The 21,967-nt window shown below is 54.4% G+C and overlaps 2 protein-coding genes across 2 annotated transcripts; one reads left to right on the top strand and one right to left on the bottom strand.

The window, feature by feature from the left end:
* Positions 1 to 248: 248 nt before the first annotated feature.
* Positions 249 to 1,253, top strand: GLOD5 (glyoxalase domain containing 5). Its single transcript, XM_066333774.1, has 3 exons — positions 249 to 413; positions 544 to 699; positions 1,040 to 1,253. The coding sequence occupies exons 1-3, from the start codon at positions 249 to 251 to the stop codon at positions 1,190 to 1,192; spliced, it is 474 nt and encodes a 157-aa protein (XP_066189871.1). The 3' UTR covers positions 1,193 to 1,253.
* A 3,598-nt stretch (positions 1,254 to 4,851) lies between these two features.
* On the bottom strand, positions 4,852 to 11,542 carry LOC136370388 (cis-aconitate decarboxylase-like). Its single transcript, XM_066333756.1, has 6 exons — positions 11,522 to 11,542; positions 10,915 to 10,969; positions 8,146 to 8,333; positions 7,475 to 7,567; positions 6,781 to 6,986; positions 4,852 to 6,043 (listed from the first exon to the last, which is right to left on the bottom strand). Exons 1-6 carry the CDS (start codon positions 11,540 to 11,542, stop codon positions 5,125 to 5,127), a joined length of 1,482 nt encoding a protein of 493 aa, XP_066189853.1. The 3' UTR covers positions 4,852 to 5,124.
* Between the last annotated feature and the right edge of the window lie 10,425 nt (positions 11,543 to 21,967).

Here is a 21,967-nt window from a genome sequence, read left to right as displayed (position 1 = left end):
TCTTGGTGACATCAGTGATGTCACCTGGATTGTTCCCCACACCTGGCCCAGCCAGGGGCCCTGACAGGCTCAGGTGCCACCAGAGTCTGAGGCTCTTGCAGGGAGGAGGGTTTATTGCTTCTGTGCTTGTGCCACCTGCAGGACAAAGGAAAACCTGGGTGATCCCCACTCAGCCCTCAGCTCCCTGGACCATTTTCCATTTCCCTGCATAGCTGGATGCTCCTAACTCCCCCATTCTCTGGTTTTCCATGCCAGTTCCCAGCCCCGAGAGCATGGCTTGGAAGGAGGAGGGCAGGAGCCCACCCTCGTGTTTCATCCAGCGCCTGGACCACCTTGTGCTGACTGTGAAGAGCATTGAGGACACCGTGGCCTTCTACTCCAAAGTCCTGGGCATGGAGGTGGTGACTTTCAAGGTAACCCTGACCTGAGTTAACAGGACTCCACCATGTCCCCGGGGTTTCCAGGACTGCTCAGGGGGAATGGGTGCTGAAGGTTTCCATCCCAGGACATCTCCCTCACTTTGGCCTTTCCCTCTGGGGACAGGGAAGTCGCAAAGCTCTGCGTTTTGGCCAGCAGAAGTTCAACCTGCACCAGGCTGGGCAGGAGTTTGAGCCCAAGGCTCGGCGCCCGGTGCCCGGCTCTGCGGATTTCTGTCTGATCACAGCAGAGCCCCTGGAGAAGCTGCTGGAGCATCTAGAGGTGAGGCAGGGTGTCCCCAGGGCAGGGTCATGCCAGGTGAGCCTCTAAATGACACTTTCCTGGGGAATGCCGGGCTGGGGGAGGAGGGCACGATGATGACATGGCCACCAAGCCCCTGCCCTCGTATTGGTGACATGGCCACCAAACCCCTGCCCTCCTGTTGGTGACATGGACACCAGACCCCTGCTCTCCTGTTGGTGACATGGCCACCAAACCCCTGCCCTCGTATTGGTGACATGGCCACCAAACCCCTGCTCTCCTGTTGGTGACATGGCCACCAAACCCCTGCCCTCGTGTTGGTGACATGGACACCAAACCCCTGCTCTCCTGTGTCCTCCAGGCCTGTGGGGTGCCCATTGAAGAAGGTCCCGTGGTCAGAACCGGTGCTCTGGGCCCGATAACCTCCATCTACTTCCGAGACCCTGATGAGAACCTGGTTGAGGTTTCCAGGTACGGCTCAGATGTGGCTGCAGGCGCTGAAGGGAAACCCTGAGCACAGCCCGTGCTCTGCCCGGGTCCCAGCAGGATGTGGGGTGGAGAGGCCAGGTTTGGCTGGACAAATTAAATGTATAAACCCGGGACAAGCCTCAAATCATGGCCACAAAGTAGTGCTGCAAGGACATGGAGAGTTTTCCCAAGGCAGCCTGCTCTGCTCTGGTGTCAATCCTGCTTTTGTACGTCTCCATCACCGAGATTCCTGGCTTTCTGGAAAGATCTGTCCTGTTGCTGCTGCACTGCAATTGTTGGGACATTTTCCCTAATTCTTGCTATCCCTATCGCTGCAGTTGAAATCCTCATTTCCACACTGTCCACCTGTCACTCCTCTCCTGTTCAGAGTCGCTTTTCCACAGCTGGAAATTTCTGTCTCCCTTCCTCTCATCCTCCTGCTTCTCGTCTCAAGCTGCCTGGTGCTGGTGGCTCTCCCACCAAGCCAGAGGTTTAAATCTAGCTGTGACTGTCCAAACACACTCCTCGCCCGGGATTTGGGAATTTGGCCTCGGTGTGACACTCAAACACTGCTGAAACCGAAGTTCCAAGTTTCATCCTCAGCTCTGTATCAATAATTGTGGGTTTCTGTCACTCAGGAGTGGAAAAAGCAGGGATGAGGTGCCTACATGAAGAGCAGAGTGTCAGAAGTCCAGGAATTCACCTGGATTTATGCAGGGATTGAGGATGGTCTGACTCTGATGGCACCTTGTTACTTGTGTGACTGCCATAGAGTTTTCTTCTTCCTTTAGTTATTTTAAAAAGCCATTTCAAAGTTATTTTAAAGAGTATAAAACAATGAAGGACGTGGAGATTCTCAAGCAGAGCAGTTCCAAGGCTGGCCACACTGAGGTAGCAACGATATCCTCACGGGAGGAGTGCTGGAAAGGAGGGAGGACTCTTCTGACCTCTACAGTCCAAATCCTCTATAAAATTGAAACAATCTGGGAGTCGCACTCATTTTTCCTTGCTGGAATTTCGTGGGGGCATCCAAAATTCTTCATGGCGCGAAAAAAAAAAAAAAAAAAAAAAGGCAAGGTCGCAAAATATTCAGTGCTTTGGATGATCAGCGGGGATGAGCTGGTTTCCACTGAGCCGTTCGTGGGAACTAAAGGCAGGAATGCCATGGGAGAAAGCCACGGGCATCTCCTCACCTTGTGAATGGAGCTCCGGGAAGGGATCCCAGGGAGGGATTCCAGGGAGAGACCCCCGGGAGAAGGGTCCCCTCGGCCGCCGAGCGTCCGGCGGCTGCTCTCCAGGGTGCTGATGTCCCCCGGCGGTGTCCCGCTGGCGTGGGACCCACGGGAGAGGGTCAGTGCCCACGGGAGAGGGTCAGTGCCCACGGGAGTGGGTCAGTGCCCACGGGAGAGGGTCAGTGCCCATGGGAGAGGATCCTGCCCACGGGAGAGGGTCGGTGCCCACGAGAGAGAACCCTGCCCATAGGAGAGAGTTAATCCCCATAGAACAGGGTTGTTTCCCTCGTGGGAGAGTTAATCCCCATGGAACAGGGTCGGTGCCCACGAGAGAAGGTCAGACCCCATGGAACAGGGTTGATTCCCACTTGGGAGGGTTAATCCCCATGGAACGGGGTTGGTTCCCATGGGAGAAAGTCAGTCCCTACAGGAGAGGCCAAAGCCCACGGGAGAGGATCAGTGCCCATGGGAGAGGGTCAGTGCCCACGGGAGGGGTTCAGTGCCCACGGGAGAGGGTCAGTGCCCATGGGAGAGGGTCAGTGCCCACGGGAGTGGGTCAGTGCCCACGGGAGAGGGTCAGTGCCCACGGGAGAGGGTCAGTGCCCATGGGAGAGGATCCTGCCCACGGGAGAGGGTCGGTGCCCATGGGAGAGGGTCGGTGCCCACGGGAGAGGGTCGGTGCCCACGGGAGAGGGTCGGTGCCCACGAGAGAGAACCCTGCCCATAGGAGAGAGTTAATCCCCATAGAACAGGGTTGTTTCCCTCGTGGGAGAGTTAATCCCCATGGAACAGGGTCGGTGCCCACGAGAGAAGGTCAGACCCCATGGAACAGGCTTGATTCCCACTTGGGAGGGTTAATCCCCATGGAACGGGGTTGGTTCCCATGGGAGAAGGTCAGTCCCTACAGGAGAGGCCAAAGCCCACGGGAGGGGTTCAGTGCCCACGGGAGAGGGTCAGTGCCCACGGGAGAGGGTCAGTGCCCACGGGAGGGGTTCAGTGCCCACGGGAGAGGGTCAGTGCCCACGGGAGGGGGTCACAGCCCATGGCAGAGGGTTTTGTTCCCTCCACTGGAGCCCGCCTCGGTTCTGCCCCACACACTGATCCCCTCAATGCTGAGCTGCTGGCTGGCCTGGAGGACACCGGCTCCGTGGCTTTCCCGTTCACCGGAGGGTGAAATGTGGAATGACACTTTTGGGGATCTCACACGTGACCTGAACCATGGGAAACCCAAAACTTGTCATGGAAATTTAGCAACTGTTTGGAATGTGTTGCTGATGGAGGAACTTGCTTGGAGTGACGGTGTTGGAGCACCAGAGGCTTTGCCGGCTGCTGGTTGTTGTTGTCTCCAGGGAAAAGGACCTGTGGGGCTGAGTGTTTTTCCCTGGAGAAACCATTATTCCAGCTGTCCCCGTCCCAACCTCCGCTGGGCTCCCCATCTGTTGGAAAATCCTCTTTATTCCAATTAAAACTGATGGTTTACACAATGCAGCATTAAATCGTCATGGAGAAAATGAATTTAATTCCATTCTTTATTCAGCAAGATTCATTGTGGATATAGGACAGTGGGAGAGAGTGGATTAACAGGTGGGAAAACAGTTTTCTTCTGGATGGTTCGTTCCCTGCACAAACCACAACCAGCAAGAGAAAAGGATCTTCCTTCTTGTCTGCTCCCATCTCATCCCTCTGGAATAATAATTCCCACAGCAGATTCCACAGTTTTATCATGACCATATTGGGAAGGAGCTCTTTGGATCAGCAATTCCAGTATTTCGTGTGGAGAAATGTTGAGTTCTCCATCTCACTGCTCAGGGAGGGTGCAGGGGAAGGAACCTTCCAGGGAGTGGCTGCTCAGGAGCACAGATTTCATCCCAGATGGAAAGATGATTTAAGAGCCGAGTCTCAATGAGCTTCCCCCATCCTCTCACAGGAGGGAAGCAGGAATTTCCCAAAGGGAGTCACAGTGTATGTGCCCAAGTCACCTGCCAGAGAAGCCCAGGGGACACCTGGTGAGCCAGCTGGGAGCAGGTGCCTGGGAAAGTCTGGGAAAGCCAGGAGGGATGGTGTGGGCAGCCCCGGGATGGGCAGGGATCACTCTCAGGGTGCAGGACTGATGTAGGATTCTTCACCTACCGTCTTCCCTTCAGAAAAGACATCCAGGTCTCAAGGGCCCTCAAACCATCCCGTGTACACAGGGAAGTAGCAAACAGTGCCCATGGGCTGGAGAAATGGGAGGCTTTTGCTGGAAAGGAAAATAATCCCTCTCTTCCAGAGAGTTCTGCAGGCAGGGCTGTTTGCAGCAAGGATGGATTTTTCCTGACCCTGGCCCCAAATGTGCCCAGAGGAGCACTAAGAAAAGCACAGGCTCTGCAGCTGAACGTCCTCCTCTTCCCAGACTCGGCGGGGAGGAGTCCTGCACAGAAAAAACTTGGAATCCAGCTGTAAGAAATGCACAGGCACCATTCCTCCTGGAGAACTGGATAATACCCCAGGATTCTCAGAGATTTCCATGGGAATGTTTTTATACTCGTGGTGGCCTTTCAGCTCCTCAGCCAGCATCAACCAGGAGTTGAAGTTTATTCTGTGTGCTGACCCATGCACACCTCCTGCCTCGTGGGTTCCTTTGGAATTATCTACTGGAAGGGGTGGGAACTTCTCTGTCCTTGGGAATCAACAGGAAAGCACCAATGAAGAAAGGAATGGCAGTTTCACCGGGACAAGCCCCTCACCAAGCCCCCACGCTGTCCCCTCACAGGCTGCAGGCCAGCTGGGAGCTGTCTGACAGGTTCTCCAGGTTGTCCACCAGAGTGATGATGGTTTCTATTTTTTCTTCTGGAAGCACATGGGAGGCGTTGGACCGAAACTTCTTCAGGAGCGACTCTTTGCTCAGGGGATTCCTCCAGTGCCCATAGAAAGTGTCACATTTGCCCGTCAGGACGTCCCCAGTGTGCAGGAGCAGGGCCACCTCTCCGTACATCTTGTCGAAGTTGGCCACGTTGTCCTCAGGGTGCTCCACCACCACCTTGTCCAGCAGCTCCCTGAGCTCCCGCCGCTGGATGCTGCTCTCGGAGAAGGAGGCCAGCCCCACCTCTCCGTCCAGCAGCGCAGCACAGGCGTTGAACTGGAAGGAGTGCCTGGCCTGGTGCTCCGAGCTGGGGAAAGGCCGGTTGATGTACTTGGACACCGGGATCTTCAGCATGATGCTGCGGATCAGAGACGGGGAGAAGGACCCCGCGTGGTTGACGAAGAGGTTCCGGACGGACAGGGCAGCATCCACCACCCAGTGCATGCCCAGGTGGGCCGGGAACCTCTTGAAGGCAATGTCCTGTTTCTCCAGGAGGAACTCGTGGCGCTGGCCAGGCGCAGGTAGAGGTTTGGGCTGGTAGACGCCGTAGAAGGCGCTGAAGCCCGAGCAGCCGGGGATATCATCCAGGATCAGCGGGTTGGCCTCCATCCCTCGGGCCGCCAGCAGAGCAGCCTCCAGGCCCAGGCGGGTGGCGTTGCCCACGTGCAGGGGCTTGGCCTGGGTGGCGGCGTTGGCCATGGGTGCCCCGGCCAGCGAGGCGGCGATGCCCAGGGCGTGGCAGCACTGGGATGAACTCAGGGACAGCAGCTTGGCCGTGGCCGCGGCACTGCCCAGGGTGCCCACCACTGAGGGAGGGTGGAACCTGCAAGGGGGGACGGCAGGAATGACCAAAGCACCCTTCCCGTGGAGAAATTCATGGAAAATGAGGGGCCCGTCAGCCAGTGGAACTCCGTCATGGCTCTGGTGCAAGTGGGATTTGCCTGACTCAAAATTTAACTGTGAATTTTAGCTCATGAATTAACTTTAAAATCAGAGTTTTACTAGAGTTCAGTTTAACTCTAAATTTTGGGTTAATTAACATAAATTTAGCCTAAAATCTTGGTTTCTCCTTGAAATCTCCAACCTCCTCAGAAACACCAGGGTGAGCTCAGCGTCTCCAAAAAGCAATTTGAACTTCCTCCAGGAGGAAGTTTCTATTCCCTCAGACAAATAATCCAGCCTCAAACACACCCAAGGGAACAGCTCTTGGTTGATTTCATAGCTTGGATCACTCCAGGGCACTGCTGGTGGTAGCAGTGGGCTCAGGGGCTGGCCCCACCACCAAACTCTGCTGGGTTCTGGGATCCTGCCCTGGCTGGGTCAGGCCATGGCACTGCAGACACCCTGGGAATCCTCCCGAGGGTTATTTTGAGGCAAAATCCCCAGAAATCACCAAATAAATGCGTGGCGCAATCACCTCTGGCATTTGGCTCTCAGTAAGGCTTTACCCTGGGGTAAAGCTAAATTCAACTGGACTTAAACTTGCCTTAACCTAAACGAACATTTTAAACCCCAGACTCGCCGACCCTCTTCACCCTCGGGGAAGAAGAGGAGCTTTACCTTTTGGGAATGTCGTGAGCCTCCGTGGAGAAGTGCATGAGCCTCCCTTGCACTTCCAGGCCCACGTTGAAGGCCAGCAGGAAATCCAGCCCGTTGGGTTTGGTGTTCGGAGGGAGCATCTGGGAAGCTGCCAGGAGAGCGGGCAGGACGGCCCCCGAGGGGTGGGTGGCAGGGTGCCAGGTGTCATCGAAATCCATGGAATGGGTCTGCCAGGGAAACAGGAGAGGATGTGCTGGCTCTGCACTGAGGGAATGAGGCTCGTATCCCCGCTGATATTCCTGAGGGAATTGTGCCAAAGCCTCCGTTCAGTGTCCCCACAGGACACCCTTCAGCTTCCCTAAAAGCCAGGAGATTCCCGGCTTTTGTCCCCCATCAGTGGCCACTCTGTTTCCTGGAATGCTGATCGCGGGCACCACAGGGCACAGAGTCCCCTGGGAGAGCCAAGGAACACGGATCTCGCCGGGATAAACCAGGAGCACAGATTCCCCTGGAAGAGCCGGCAGCACACATTCCCCCGAGAAAAACCAGAACAGGTTCCCCTGGAGGAGCCAAAGAACACAGATCCCGCTGGAAAAAACAGAGTGGATTCCCCTGGAAGAGCCAGGAGCACACATTCCCCCGGGAAAAACCAGGAGCACAGATTCCCCTGGAAGAGCCAAGGAGCACACATTCCCCCGGGAAGCCCGGTCCTCACCGCCACGCCGTTGGTGAAGGCAGCCAGCGTCGGGGAGAGCTTCACCCCCGGCTTCCCATAGACAGAGCTCACGGCCACGGAGGGGTACAGCTCCTGGGGACAGAGGGAAGGTCAGGGCAGCCCGGGATGGGGACAGCCGGGGATGGGGACAGCCCGGGATGGGGGCAGCTCGGGATGGGGACAGCCGGGGATGGGGACAGCCGGGGATGGGGACAGCCGGGGATGGGGACAGCTCTGGATGGGGACAGCCCGGGATGGGGACAGCTCAGGATGGGGACAGACGGGATGGGGACAGCCACCTGCGGGATGGGGACAGCCGGGGATGGGGATAGCCCGGGATGGGGACAGCCCGGAATGGGGACAGACAGGATGGGGACAGACAGGATGGGGACAGCCGGGATGGGGACAGCCGGGGATGGGGACAGCCCGGGATGAGGACAGCCACCGCGGGATGGGGTCAGCCACCGCGGGATGGGGACAGCCCGGGATGGGGACAGATGGGGATGGGGACAGCCCGGGATGCGGACAGATGGGGATGGGGACAGCCGGGGATGGGCACAGCCCGGAATGGGGACAGCCCGGGATGGGGACAGCCACCCGCAGCCGCGGGGCTCAGCCCGGAGGTGGCGGTGGCGGTGACAGCGCGGTGGCGGTGTCGCGGCTGTCCCTACCCGGCAGTAGCGCAGGGCGATGTCGAAGACCCTGGTGGTGCTGCCCACCAGCCCCACGCCCAGGCTGTCCAGGATCATCCTCTTGCTCCGCTGTCGCACGGTCTGCGACAGGTGCTCGGGTCGCGCCGCGGAGATGAAGGAGGCGAAGCTGCCGGTCACCGTGTCCTCGGGAGCGCTCCGGGCCACCACTGCAGCGCCGCGACACCGGGAGGGGACAAGGGACAGCGCTGAGCCCGGAGCTGGCAGCTGCCACCAGCGCCAGGCTCAGGGAGCCGCACCTGCCCCAGCCAGGTGAGTCAGTCTGGGGACACCTGCGAGGGCAGGGAGCTGGAATTCCTCCTCCCTGCTGGAATTCCTCCTCCCTGCCGGAATTCCTCGTCCCTGCCGGAATTCCTCATCCCTGCCGGAATTCCTCATCCCTGCCTGAATTCCTCATCCCTGCCGGAATTCCTCATCCGTGCTGGAATTCCTCATCCCTGCCGGAATTCCTCATCCCTGCCGGAATTCCTCGTCCCTGCTGGAATTCCTCACCCCGTCTGGAATTCCTCATCCCTGCCGGAATTCCTCCTCCCTGCTGCCTTGGGATGCTCTCTGATTCCCTCTGTTCTAAAGATAAAATGTTATATTCCCACGGATGCCCTGGGCTCCTCCTGGGGCGGCCTCCAGAGGGTTCAGGTGAAGAAACTTCAGAGCTCAGCCCCATCCTCTCTCCTTGATCAGTTTTTTTGGGAGGTAACAACACAAATGATGTCCCTTTATCCAGAGGAAAGGCAAAGCAGGAATAGACCACAGAAACCCAAAGCTTCCATAATTTTTTGGAAAACAGGACTAAACCCAAAGCCTGGATTTATCCAGGTGCTTCATCCTACTAGGCACTGAAATGTCCTGACTCAGCCATCAAAGCTTTTCAGCCCGATGTACTCCAAAGGATGCTAATGGTTAAAAGTAAGTTAAAATTCCATGCAAGAACCCCGATTTGTGTCTGCTGTATGTTTTAATTTCAGTGCTATATAGGCTTGTTTAGATTATATATAGATAATTATTATATATACAATTATATATATTTATATATAATTTTATATATAATTTTATATATAATTTTACATATAATTCTATATATAATATATTAATTATATATGGAATATATAATACAATTATATATATTTATATAATAATGCAATAATTCATATAGTATTTTATAATTTATAAAATTATTCATCACTCTAGAATTAGAATACAGACTATAATGAATGTAATTATATTTATAATTCATAGAATTTAAATTCTCATAGCCTGTTACAATTTATACTGTTAATATGAGAGTGCACAGGAGAGCAGGAAAAACAAAATCCCATGTAGTCAACATTTGCAGGATGGCAAATCCTAAAAGATGAATTAACGTCTAAATTAAATGAACCACAGGTGAAAAAAAAAAAATTAAAAATACTTTGCTCCAAGCAGCAAGCTCATCCAGCTGGGCAGGTACACAAGAGGCTTTGTTTTTGGAAACACGGCGATCACTGAAATGCCCATTCCCTAATCCCTCTGCTTTGGATTCACCCCGAAATGTCACGTCAGTGACTCACGGAGCGCTGGCTCGTGTTCGGGCTCACCTCGAGCCCAGCCTGTAAACAGAGCTGGGAATGCCATCAGCGCCTGGCTCACCGGGACAACACCCCCCCTTCCCGGGAATCGCGTTCCTGCAGGAATCCCGGCGCTCAGCTCCCCCGGGAGCCGCAGCCGAGCCCAGCCCGGGACCCCCGGAGCAGCCCCGGAGTGACTGCGCTGATGTCAGCGCTTGGAGAGGCTGCAGGAAAATCTGCTCCAATCACCCAGCACCCAGAAAAGCTGGATTGGTTTCCTCCTCGGCATCAAATGCTCTTTGTCACCTCAGCAGGCAGCAAAGTTGTTTAACCCTTCAGCTCGGAGCCTTCTGTGACTTTTCCTCCTGGTATGGCAGGACTTCATCAAAAAATTAAACTTGATGCAAGACCAAATAAATCCCTGAGGATTATTATTTCTCTTGTCCTCAGGTCTCGTTAGGCAGCATTCCTTGCATTTATTGTATTAATAGCTCATTTTTAAATAAATGGAGGTGATAGGCTAAGAATATATTTTAAATGAGTTAATAAACCTGTTATAAACTTAAAATAAACCAAGAGCCCTTTTTAAAAGAAGTTAATAAACTTATAATAAACTTACACTAAACCAAGAAAACTTTTAGAAACAAGTTAATAAACACAACAGACCAAGAACAGATTTTAAGATCAGTTAACAGAGAAACTTAGACCAAGTTAAAGAGACAAAACAGACCAAGTGTCTACACGGCCAAGTTGTGGTTAATTTAATCCAAAGCTGGGCAGCGCTGGAGCCACAGAAAGAGATCCATGAACGTCTCCAGGCAATGCCCCGAGCAGGATCAGGTGCAGTTAGGAAGCAGCGACAAGTGGAGGAGTTAAGGATCTGAGGCACCCTTTCGACATCTCACATTTGCGGTCAAAGAATTTGGACAGTCTGGTTCTAAACCGGCTAAAGCTCTGCTTCAGCACGGGATTAACAATCCTCGTTTTTACTCTTTGCTGCTTTTCCCCTGCTCCTTTATCCCCGAGGGCACGAAGCACCGCAGGACCCCCAAACATTTGGAATCTCTGCCTTCCAAGGATTTGAGGATTCCTCTCGGTGCGCCCAGCCCGGCACCTCCTTTTCCTAACGCCGCGATTATTTCGGGATGCCCTAAGGAAAGGCTGGGGAATGCCGAGGGATACAAACCGTGGGCAGCAGTTTTGTGGACTTGCCGAGAGCTTGCCAAGAACTTCTGGGATTTCTAGAGGAGAGACACAGAGAGGGAACTCGTCACTGGAGCTGCTGGAAGGTTTCTGGGAGCGGTTTTCCTGGTTGTGCCTCCTATCGTGAGACACTCACAGATCAAACGAACACATAAAAGTAACGACATGCTTAAAGGAGGGGGAAAAAATATTTTTTTCCAAAGCTGCGTCCAGCAGGGATGCCAAGAACATCCAGGGAAATAAAACCAGACAGCTGAAGGGGCAGCAGAGCCTCTGCAGAGAGCGGGACCGGCTCAGAGTGGGCACAAGTAGCAAAACCCACGGAGCACATCCCAAAAACAACAACCCGCACATGGCAGGGTTCAGAGAACCTTTGGGACGCATGAAAGGAGCAGGATGGCAGGGAAAGGTCAGCAGCTGAATTAAATGACTGTGAAAACCGTTGGAAATTATTAATTTTGGGGCAGGTTCGCATTTAATGCCACGCTCAGCTGGACCAGCAGAGGAACAGCCCGGAAAGAGACATTTCCTCCCGAGAGTGCAAAAGGCGAGCTCAGGGATGGGGAGGGTTTGCATGGAAGAGTTTTTACCTGGAAGGTGGAGTAGACCATGGTGGTGGCTGCTTTTCCCAGTGCCTGTCCCGGCTCGGTGTGCTCGGCGCGAGGGATGGCAGAGGTGTGTGGCTGGAAGGTGCCGGTGGCAGGGTTTATATCTGCATCCAAAAGGCAATTTGCTTTCTGTTTTGTGCAACTGAATTTCCAGGGGGATGACATCAGCCCCTGGAGACCCAGAGGGTGGGGGAAATCCATGAGGAGGGGTGGTTTGTCCCTGCTGGACAGAAGGGAACCCCCCCACAAACACACACACGCCCCTCGATTCAGGAAATAAATAAAGATTTCAGACAATGACTGACAAGGTTCAAGGAAACTCCTGTCTTCAAAATGCCACAAGTGCCAATGGGTGAAGCAACCGGCTCCTGGCTCCTCCTCCCGAGGAGGACTATAAACGTGGGATTCACCAGGAAATGAGAGGGACAAGATCATCCTCCCATTGAGCCGAAGTGTCACCAAAGCAGGTAAATCCCAGCCGCAGAAGCAGAAGTGAGGCAGTGGTGGTTTTGCTCGGATGCTTTTCTTGAATACCTTCAGTGTCTGGGTGTTTGGATGAGCCTTTCCCAGCTCTCCTCCTTCTCCATCCCCAGCTCTGCTGGGTCACTGAACGGGGAGTGCATCCTGGAGCTTCCAGGGAGCACCGGGAGCCTTTGCTCCCAAAGCAATATTTGGAATTTGGGGGAATGCCACGGCTCTTCTCTTTGTCCAGCAGTGGAACCTGGGGACATTTATTATTTTGGGCATAATAACAGCCTGGTGGGACACACCTTTATTTAAAATTGGAATTTTTTTTTTTTTACTAATTCTGTGCTGGTTTGCACCAGAGGAGAGGCAGGGTTGTGATGTGAAATGCAGCTGTGTGCTGTGGCTGTGCACCGTCCATCTCCTGCGTGTTTATCCAAACTGAATTTTGTTCTCTTTCCATGTTTATCTGGAGGGAGGCAGTGTGTTCCGCAGAGCTCTGTAAATGTTTGTTATCACTAACAAGGTGGGGTGGAAAACTGATGGCAGGATGCCGCTGGGGATGAGTGAGGACGGAATGGTTTGGTGTTTGGAGACGCGAGGAGCCTTCCTCCAGCCTCCTGGGCACGAAATCTCCCTGCCCTGGGATGTCCCTGTTAATCTTGGTCACAGAGAAGGAGCAGCAGCTGTCGGATGTACGGAGTGATCCCTGCCAAGTCCCACGGAAGCGGGATGAGATGGGAATGGCCTTTCCTGGAAGGGAGCGAGGGGAAGTCGTTGTGAGGACAGCAGGGAGGGAAGGAAGTGGTGCCCAGAGCCTGCCCCATGTGGCACCAAGGTCACCGGGGGACAAGAGGCAGGGAGGACATCCACAGCCCCCAGGGTGAGAGGTGCCAGGGGCCAGCAGGGAGAGGGAAGAAGGTGGAGGAGGCAGGATGAGGGAGGGTGTGGCTTTGGCTGTGCCCTGGCTGCAGGAGGGATTTGAGCAGGGGAAGGATCATCCCAGGCTGTCCCATCCCTGCAGGAGCTGCAGCTCTCTGGTACCCTCTCATCATGGGGACATCTCCATCCCGTGGTTTCCTGGACAGTGGCTGTGCTGCTGGTGCCCTGGGTGTGCAGAGAACTGCTAATCCCTGCTGGGAGAGAGGGATTTTCCATCTGCTCCTTGCCCCCTGCCCAGTCCCACGTTATCGTGTGGCACCACCAGGGTTCTGTGGTGCAGGTGGAGCCATGGGTCCTTCAGGGCAGTGACAGCACCCATGGGTGGGGTCATGCCAGGGCCAAACCAGGACATCACAAACCCCCCCTGGGGGTTCCCCTGCTGAGCCTCATCTTTCCAGGCTCAGCCCTCGGTGTCCCAGTGCTGCTGCTCCTCAGACAACACCAGAAGCATTTTCCTGGTTTGGTGTGTCCTGACCTTGCAGGAAACAGGCGCAGGGACAATGCCCAGCTCTGAACTGGTCCCAGGGCAAGGACCACGAGTCTGGGTTGGTGCGGGGGGCTGGGTGTGAGCAGTGGGTTCAACTGCAGTTGGTTCCAACCCCAAACCCTCCTTTTCCTCCTCCTTTTCCTCCTCCTTTTCCTCCTCCTTTTCCTCCTCCTTTTCCTCCTCCTTTTCCTCCTCCTTTTCCTCCTCCTTTTCCTCCTCCTTTTCCTCCTCCTTTTCCACATCTTGGGCTTAAGCCTCTCACATCCTTCCCCTTTACACCTCCTTAGCCTGAGAGCATGTTCTGGTGTTTGTTTTCTTCCCTTCTCCCATGTCTGAACTGGAAGAAGAGAACATCCCTGTGAGTTGTGTCTCTCCATCCCTCCCCAATCCCAGATCTTTGTTGCAGGCCTGTTATGCAGAAAACACCAACAAAATGAGCTCCAACAAATTAAAAACCCCTTCTGGGAGCCAAGGAGTCACCTGGCCAGCCCTCCCAAACCCCTCTCACCCTCCTCCTGGGACCACCCCAAGCAGCGTGTCTTTGAGCCCCTGCCTGGGCTCTTTCAGGGCAAAACATCTGGAGGAGCCCAATTTTGTGGCTCATTTCCAAGTGTAGCCCATTTAAACCGAACTGCTTCTTTACGCAGAAGTGTCATTCAAAAGGATAAAGGAGGCAAAGTTGTGGAATCCACAGGCTCAGCTCTGCCCAAGGGCACAGCATTCCTGGGGACCTCCTTGAAGGCAGTGCCTTGATGGGAAAAGGGAGTATTCCTCCCTGGGAACTGGGATTTGGTGCATCTCCCTCTCTGAACCCCAAATCCCAACGTTTAGTATGACCAAGGAATTGAATAATTTATTGTTCCCCAAGATTTGCTTGGTGGTTTTTAGCCTTTCCTTATTTGATGAGAGTCGATGTTGCCAAACGTGTTTGGAGCTGTCGGAGTTGGTTTATCCTTCATCCTTCTTCCTTTGGGGAAGTGATATCCTTTAGGATAAATGGAGAGGGGAAAACTTGGGGTTTTTAGCAGAACAAGAAATCCAGAGGGTTCTGATGTTTGCAAAATGTAAATTTGTGCTGAGGATTTGTGTGATCCTGGGATTTAGGTTCGTTATTATTCCCGTATTATTTTTCTTTGGGTGGTGCTCCTTCCCTCCTCCTCACTCCCCCTAACAATAGTGGAGCTTTCCTCCCTTTCCAAAGGTTTCTTTGGAATGGTTGAGAACAGAATACATCACCTTCTCCCTTTCCAGCTTTTTTAGCTCAGCAAACATTCTAAAAATACCCAAATAACAAGAACATTGCTGTTTTATTTTCATCTTTGTTTCCCAACAAAACCCTCAGAGAGAAAACTTTCTGCTCCTGGTACCCAGGAGTGCTGAGGAGTGGAAACGTGGGGGCTGCCTGCAAACAGACGAGTTCATGGGAGAAATATGAAGGGTTTGAAAATAGCCTATTTAGTCACTGGGGTTTCAAGAAAGGGATGGAGCTGGAAAATTCCATCTGGAAGGGAGACTGTGTGTGTGCACCGTGCCTGCCCTGTTTGTCTGCAACAGTGGATAAGAAACGTCCTGGAACGGCTCAAAAATACCTTGTGGGTTTCGTCTGGATGTTTGCTGGTTTGTGTTGGGCTATTCACGTCTCTCCATCCCCAGCAGCCTGGAGAAGAGGGGACAGCAACCCAGCACCACCACCACCACCTGCAGCGCTTCGGGGCACCTAAACATGTTTTTGCCAGGAACCCTGGTGGCCTAAATAAGGTCGTGTGTGTGTGTGTGTTTTTTCTGGATAGGGCTGCGGAAAGCAGGCACCTCGAGTGGTGCTTTGAATCGAGCCTTTGTCCTGCAGCGAGGAGCGGGGAGGAGCATGGAAACACCTGAGCCTGTCACCAGTTTCTCCCTTCTCGGGGCAGGGGCACGGCTCTGAAGGTTGGCCGGGTGCCCGAGCCCAGCGCAGGCAGCGCTGCCAGGGAGGCTGAGGGGTGAGGGCACACTCTGCTGTTTTGTCTGCAAAGGGCCATGGCCAGCGCCGAGGGCTTCGCCGCCGTCTTCTACAGCGAGCCGGGGGTGCTGGGGCTGCTGGGCAACGTGGTCAGCGCCTTCCTCCTGTGCCTGCAGAACTTCACCACGGCCAACACCGGCCTCGCGCCTCGGGCAGCAGAGCAGGTCCTGGCAGGTGGGTGCTGCTGCTCGGCATGGGGCCGGACATCCCCTGAGATATTTGAGGGTCGATGGATGTCACTGGTGGGGAAATGAGGGCAGTGTCCATTGCGTGGGTCTGTGTGGTCCTGGGGATGGCTGCTCCTCCTTCTGCAGACGCTGGGCCACGTATTTCATGTGCCACGTATTTCATGTCCCACGTATTTAATGTGCCATGTATTTCACGTGATACGTGTTTCATGTGCCACATATTTCATGTGACACGTATTTCATGTCCCACGTATTTCATGTGCCATATATTTCATGTGCCATATATTTCATGTGCCACGTATTTCATGTGCCACGTATTTAATGTGTCATGTATTTCATGTGATACGTGTTTCATGTGCCATGTATTTCATGTGACACATATTTCATGTGCCGTTCCCTGCTAGATCCAAATGTCCTTGGGGCCTGCTCCCCGCAGTGAGCCGAGGGGCCACACTCAGAATTTTCCCATAAAGGTGGAAAGGGGGACAGGCAGAGGCCACAGGGCTGCTCATAGGAAAGCCATGGGGCCTGCTGTGGGGCGTGCCCTAGAGCTTCCTGCAGCTCCAGCTTTTCTGTGCTCAGCTCCACAGCTGACCCCTTTCCACATCCCTCAGGTGTCCACCTCATCCTGATTGGAGGCTTTGTCCAGCTCCTGGCCGGATTTCTCGCCTTCCGCAAGTATGACCACCTTGGAGGCGCAGCCTTCCTCACCTTCTCTGCTCTGTGGAGCAGCTTCGGGGTCACCCGGGTGCTGTCCGCCGTGTATCCCTCCCCGGAGAACATGACCCTTCCCTTTGGGAACGCCAGCCAGCTCCCGGCTGCCAGCACAGCCCTGCCCTCGGGCAGCCAGAGCGCCGTGGCCGGGCTGGTGGCCTACATCGCCATCTCCTCCATCCTGTCCTTCTGCTCGGCCACCGTCAACTACATCATGCCCTTCATCTTCGGGGCCATCGCGCTGGCCCTGAGCTTTGAGGCGGTGGCGCTTTTTGGGGACTGGGCCCTGGTGGTGTCCGGAGTGCTGGAGCTGGGCATCGTCCTGTGCGGGCTGTACGGGGCCGTGGCTCTGCTCCTCAAGGGCATCACCCAGAGGTACGTCCTGCCTGGCTTTGGGCACCCCCTCTTCAACGTCCTGCTGCTGGGAACGGCACAGAAAAGCTCCTCCAAGGCCCTCGGGGAGGAAAAGAAGAAGAACACCAAGTACGCCGAGCCGATGGCCCTGGGGAACATCTGCGACACCGTGTCACCCTTTATATTTGCCTTTTACTTCTTCGGGTACGTGAAGACCTTCTGTGTGGGAGCAGCGTGGATATCCATCATCTCCAGCTGCCAGCTGCTCTCCAGCTTCTACAGCTACCTCAGAGGGGATGGCTACCACACCACCAAGTTTGGCGTGCACAGCCTCCTGTGGCTGGTGATGTCCTGGGAAGAGTTTGTGCTCAGCACCTTCCTCGGGCTGCCCACGGCTCAGGACAGCCGGCTGGGAATGTTCGGAGCCTGGTTCTTCCTGGCCACCGCCTGCCTGCTGTTCCTGATGTCCCTCCACAAGGACACCCTGGAGATGCTGCAGAACGCCTCCTTCATCCTCCTCACCTCAGCCTTCGTCCACCAGATCCCTCTGCCTGGCGCCCGGCCCTTCCTGGGGGCAGCCTGCAGCCTCTGCGCCGCGCTCTCGCTGTACGCCAGCTTCGCCAGCCTCATCAACTCCATCGGGGAGAAGGTTCTGGTTCCCGTGGGCCCCCAGGCCGTGTCCAGCTCAGCTCTCCCCACCCTGCTGGGGGCTGTCAGGACCTGGCTGTCCAGGTGCCGGGATGTCCCCAGCAGCAGCGCTGCCGTGCCGGACGCTTTGTTCTACATCTGCAATGGGCTGGCTGCAGCTGCGGCTGTGCAGGGCAGCGTGGGTGAGCCGGGCAGGCAGCAGCTCTCCATCCCCGCCGTGCTCATCCCGGGAGCCCTGGGACAGCTCTTTGTGTGCCGGATCCAGGTGCGGGGCGGGAGGAGGTTCGGATCCGTGCTCCCCTTCTGCTACGCTGCCTTCTGGGGAGCCTGGACCTGGCTGCGCCTGGCAGGTAAAGAGTGGGATGGTTCCTGGCTCGAGGGGTGATCCCAGGGAATCTCAGGTCCCCTTCCCCAGTGGAATTCCTGCTTTCAGGAGAGCCAGTGTCATCAGGTTTACTGCTATTCCTCCTTGGAAGAAGACGTTTCACAATTCACCCCAGCAATTTGCATTTCTTTGCCATTGCTGCAGGCACTTAGTGCTCTCAGCTCCAGGACTCCAAGTTGTGTCTTCAACTCCAGTAAAAGCCAAAATTTCCCTCCAAAAACATTGTGAGACAGGGCAGGCTCTGGGCTGTTATCTCAGAATAACAACTTAGGAGATGCTTTTAGGCAGCAGGAGGCTCCAGGTTCTGGATTTCTCCTTCAGGAGCCCGGAGAAGTCTATCCCAGCTGGTCACAGCCATGAAAGCAGCTCTCAGAAGCTGAGTCTGGCTTTTTTAAAAGCTGCATTCTGCTCCAGGTGGGCAGAGTGTTCACACAGCCTCCGTGCCAGGCACTCTTAAATTGAGCACCTGTGGGGAAAGTTAAAGCTGTGGCTTGGGACGTGTGGCAGGAGCTGCTGAAGTCTCCGGCCAGGCCCTGAGTATTCCAAGCTGGAGGTAAAATCCAGAGCTTTTTTTGGATAACCATCACCAGTCCCGCAGTTAACACCTCACTTTGCGTGGCAGAAGCAGCGGGTGCTGATGAGGGAGGGTTTTGGGAGGCCACCATCCATCCACCTGCTGGAGCTGTGGTAATCCCAGCCGAGGCTCTGCCACTCTCCTGTCACTCTGCTCCCCGTGGTTTGCTCATAACCAGATGTGCTGCTCCTGTTTCAGGCCACTTGCTGGACATTGGAGCGGGGAACACTGAGGGATTCACTGCTGGCTCCGTGGCCTTCTTGGTGCTCAATGCTTTTTTAATCATTTTGGGTAAGTCTCAGAACCACGTGGGATGTTTATTGAGGGGCACCCGGGGTCAGATCATGAACCCTCCTGTGGTTGCTCCGTGGTGGAGAGGCATCAGTGAGGCAGGCTCAGCTCTCCCTGTCACTCTGATTAGGCAAGAACGGAGATGTTTTGCCCACAGCCAGTAACAGAAGCTGAGCTGGGCTTAGGAGAAAGAGCCCCGAGGGAATGGAAGAACATTTCAAAGAAAATAAAAGGATCAAATCAGGTGAAAGTGTTCGGCGCACTGGGCCGGTGGCACCGATCCACAGCCACACTCCAGCCCAGCTGGTGTCAATCAGGACCTGCTTGGCTGCCCGAGAAGTGTTTTCCATGTGAGCACAGTGTCCTGGCAGATCAAGGGTTTGGCAGAGTGTCTGTGGAACCTGAGGGCTGAACAGACCCTGGCTGTGCCTCTTTGTTCCTCCACGGACAGGGAAATCAGAGCTGGGGCTGCTCGGCTCAGTCAAACAAGCCTCAGTTGATTTAGGAACTCTTCTGCTGGTTCATGGACATTTTATGGGCTGTGCTTGATGTGGGTCCTTCTTGTTTGTGTTTCTTTCCACAGCTTCCTCTTTTAACCTGGTGCTGCTCTGCCTGACCCTTGTCATGGAGCTCTTGACCATTTGTTTTCTGCTCTTTACCCTGGAGAGCCTCCCTTTGCCGTTTGAAAGTGAGTTTTAGGAGAACCTGGGCATTAAACCTTCACCCACAGAGGGCAGGGAGTGGGTCCCAGGGTGGAAAGCTCAATGTGGGAAAATCAAGCAGAGGGTTCCTCTTTTCCCTGGAAGGCTGGAGTGTGTGCAAGCAGGACTGGGGAAGGAAATATTTCCTCCTATCACCCCTTGAGCTTCCAAATCAACCTGATATTGCTGGATCAGAGCACCTCTGGACTTTCTGTCCAGCTTCTGTTCCCTGAGGTGTGTGATGAGCTGAATGTGCCACCACTGCCAATGGCTGCACTTCTGCTGAGGCTTTGGCTTTGCTGAGAGTGACAATTTGAGTTTTAATTCCATGCAGTGCTTGTAACAAGGGGATTAAGTGAGAGCTTTTCCACCAGGATTTTGTCACCACAGAGTAGAATCACAGCACCATGAAATCCAAGGGGTTGAGTCCAACCATGCCCCCAGCACTGCCAAACCCTGTCCCCAAGTGCCACATCCACACTTTTAACTCCCTCCAGGGATGGGATTCAGCCACCCTTCCTGCCTCTGACTCTGGGATTTTTTTTTTTTTTTTCCAGTTGTGGTGTTGAGCATCCTCAGCATCGTCTGCTTCTATGGAGCCACAGCCTCCCTCACCAACTGTGTGTTTGGGAAGGACCTGCTGATGATGGGGCCTCCTCTGCTCACAGTAAGAGATGCTTGGCATGGTGGTGCAGCTTCCTTGCTCAGAGGGGATCTTCTGGGGCCTTCAGTGCAGATTCCCGTGGAATTTCCCTTCTGCTGAATCCTTTAGTGCCCTTCAAAGCTCTGGGCACAGCACTTTTGTGGGGAGCTGGAAGTGAGCTCTCTTCCATCAGGAATAACATTGGATAAAGGGCAGGGATGTTCACAAGACTCCTATCTTGCCCCAAAATGCCTGTCTCTGTGCTCCTGGAAAATCAGCCATCCCCAGCCTAAGAATTCCTCATAGACTGGAGTTTTAAAGCCATAACCTTGGGAGTAGGGAGTTGAAAAGTTTTCCAGACTGGACAGTAAGATTTCCCCATTTTTTCTTAACTTCAAACTCCTTCTGCCATCTGCGGTGTCTGACCAGGGCAATTCCCCCTGTCCAGGGTGATGGATCTGACAGCTCCAATTCCTGCTGCAGAGAAACATTTCCATTAAATCAATGTTTCATGGGAATGCACTTGAAACTCCATCCTCATCTGGATTTTGGATTCCCAAACAATTTCCTTAGGTCACTTTGGAGAGCGGCCATTCCTCCAGGAAGCTGTGCTGGGTGGGATTAATCTCCTCTAATTTTAGGCACTGGCAGTTGAAATGTCCACCCTGAGCTGCTCTCTTTGACTTTAATAACTGGAATTCAGCTCCCCTGCTGTGGGAGAAGCATCCCTGGAGGTGCTGCCTCTGCCCAAGGATCAGTGGTGGATCCCTGCATTAGGGCGGATGGAATCCTGCCCTGTGTTCCAGGTGTTTGTTTATTCCTTGCCTCCTGATTCCTGGCAGGTCCAGAGCTCCAAGAAGGACAAGGAGGATCCCCTGCCCTGTGTCTGCCCCAAGTCCCACCTGACGAGTGGCCTGAGGACCATCGCGGAGCTGCTGAACAGAGGGGCCGTGTGTGGGGTCCCCACAGACACTGTGTACGCCCTGGCAGCCTCCTGCAAACACCCTGAGGCCATCGAGAAGGTCTACAGGATCAAGGTGGGAATTCAGGGACGTCTCTGCTTGCCTGGCTCTGTGTCCTGCCACAAGCAGAAAGGGAAGCTCCAGGTTTGTGGTTGTCCCAGGAGGTGACCATGGGCACAGTCCATGAGCAGCCACACCAGAGCATCAGGGACCATTTTCTGAGCACGCCAGGGTACAGCCCTTCTGCTCCAGGCTGGAGCACTGGGAATTAGGCAGCAGCAACATCCCTGGGGCTGGACAAAGCACAACCCCAAACAGGAACAGCCCCTCACCGGCGGGTCCAAACCTGTGTTTGTTCCTCTGCGCCTCACAAAGTGCTGAATCAGAATCCCAGGGCTACATTCCCCCAGACTTTTGGAGCCATTCAGTGCTGGAACCAGCTCCAGAAGTTTGCACCTTCCAGCTTTTGCAGCCTGGCCCTGTCTGCTGTCCATGAGGCAATTTCCTGGCTAGCCTGGAGCAATAACCATAACAGACGATCTCAGCTGGCGCAGAGCGCGAGCAGCGGCACAAAGGCCGTCTCTTCTGTGCTGCCCTGGTGCCAGTGCTGACCTCCCCTGCCGATGAGAGAATACAAACAGAATGTAAATACATGCCCAGTTCCTGAGTCATTTGGCCCCACTGGAGCTGATGTCAGTTGGGGGCTGAAATGACACCGCTTTTGTGAGTTTTGTTTTATGTCCCCTCCATCTCCGCCGCCGGTTTTACACCAAACTGATCTCGCCAAGCTTCTTCTAAAGTGCTGGAGAGGTGATAATGGAGATGTTGGTTTGCAGGGGGTTGAGCTCTCCATCCCTTACCCCATCACAAATTGGTGTGTCTGACCTTGGTTTACACCAGCAGAAGTCTGGGAAGAAATCAGGGCCCCGGTGTGTAAGATCCCAAAAATGCTGATCCTCAGTGGGGCATCGTTGTCCCTGTGGTGGATGTGCTTGAAGAAGGGGAATTGGAGGTTCCCAAGGGTGGGCTGCTGCTCTGTATCCACTTTAATTTGCATGTGCAGGTCTGAGCTGGA

The sequence above is a fragment of the Sylvia atricapilla genome, chromosome 21 (assembly GCF_009819655.1).
Source record: "Sylvia atricapilla isolate bSylAtr1 chromosome 21, bSylAtr1.pri, whole genome shotgun sequence".
Taxonomy (NCBI): domain Eukaryota; kingdom Metazoa; phylum Chordata; class Aves; order Passeriformes; family Sylviidae; genus Sylvia; species Sylvia atricapilla.
The sequence above is the reverse complement of the archived record's forward strand: the minus strand, read 5'-3'. Positions and strand labels throughout refer to the sequence as shown.

What these genes read in the sequence shown, in the direction of transcription:
- LOC136370388 (XM_066333756.1), bottom strand. Translation starts at nt 11,542, where the DNA reads ATGGTCTACTCCACCTTCCAG. An exon ending in TCGCCCTGCGCTACTGCCGG is followed by an intron (nt 7,568 to 8,145) that starts GTAGGGACAGCC and finishes CTCTGTCCCCAG; the next exon opens with GAGCTGTACCCCTCCGTGGC. An exon ending in CCTTCACCAACGGCGTGGCG is followed by an intron (nt 6,987 to 7,474) that starts GTGAGGACCGGG and finishes TTTCCCTGGCAG; the next exon opens with ACCCATTCCATGGATTTCGA.
- GLOD5 (XM_066333774.1), top strand. Translation starts at nt 249, where the DNA reads ATGCCAGTTCCCAGCCCCGAGAGCATGGCTTGGAAGGAGGAGGGCAGG. An exon ending in TGGAGGTGGTGACTTTCAAG is followed by an intron (nt 414 to 543) that starts GTAACCCTGACC and finishes CTCTGGGGACAG; the next exon opens with GGAAGTCGCAAAGCTCTGCG. An exon ending in AGCTGCTGGAGCATCTAGAG is followed by an intron (nt 700 to 1,039) that starts GTGAGGCAGGGT and finishes TGTGTCCTCCAG; the next exon opens with GCCTGTGGGGTGCCCATTGA.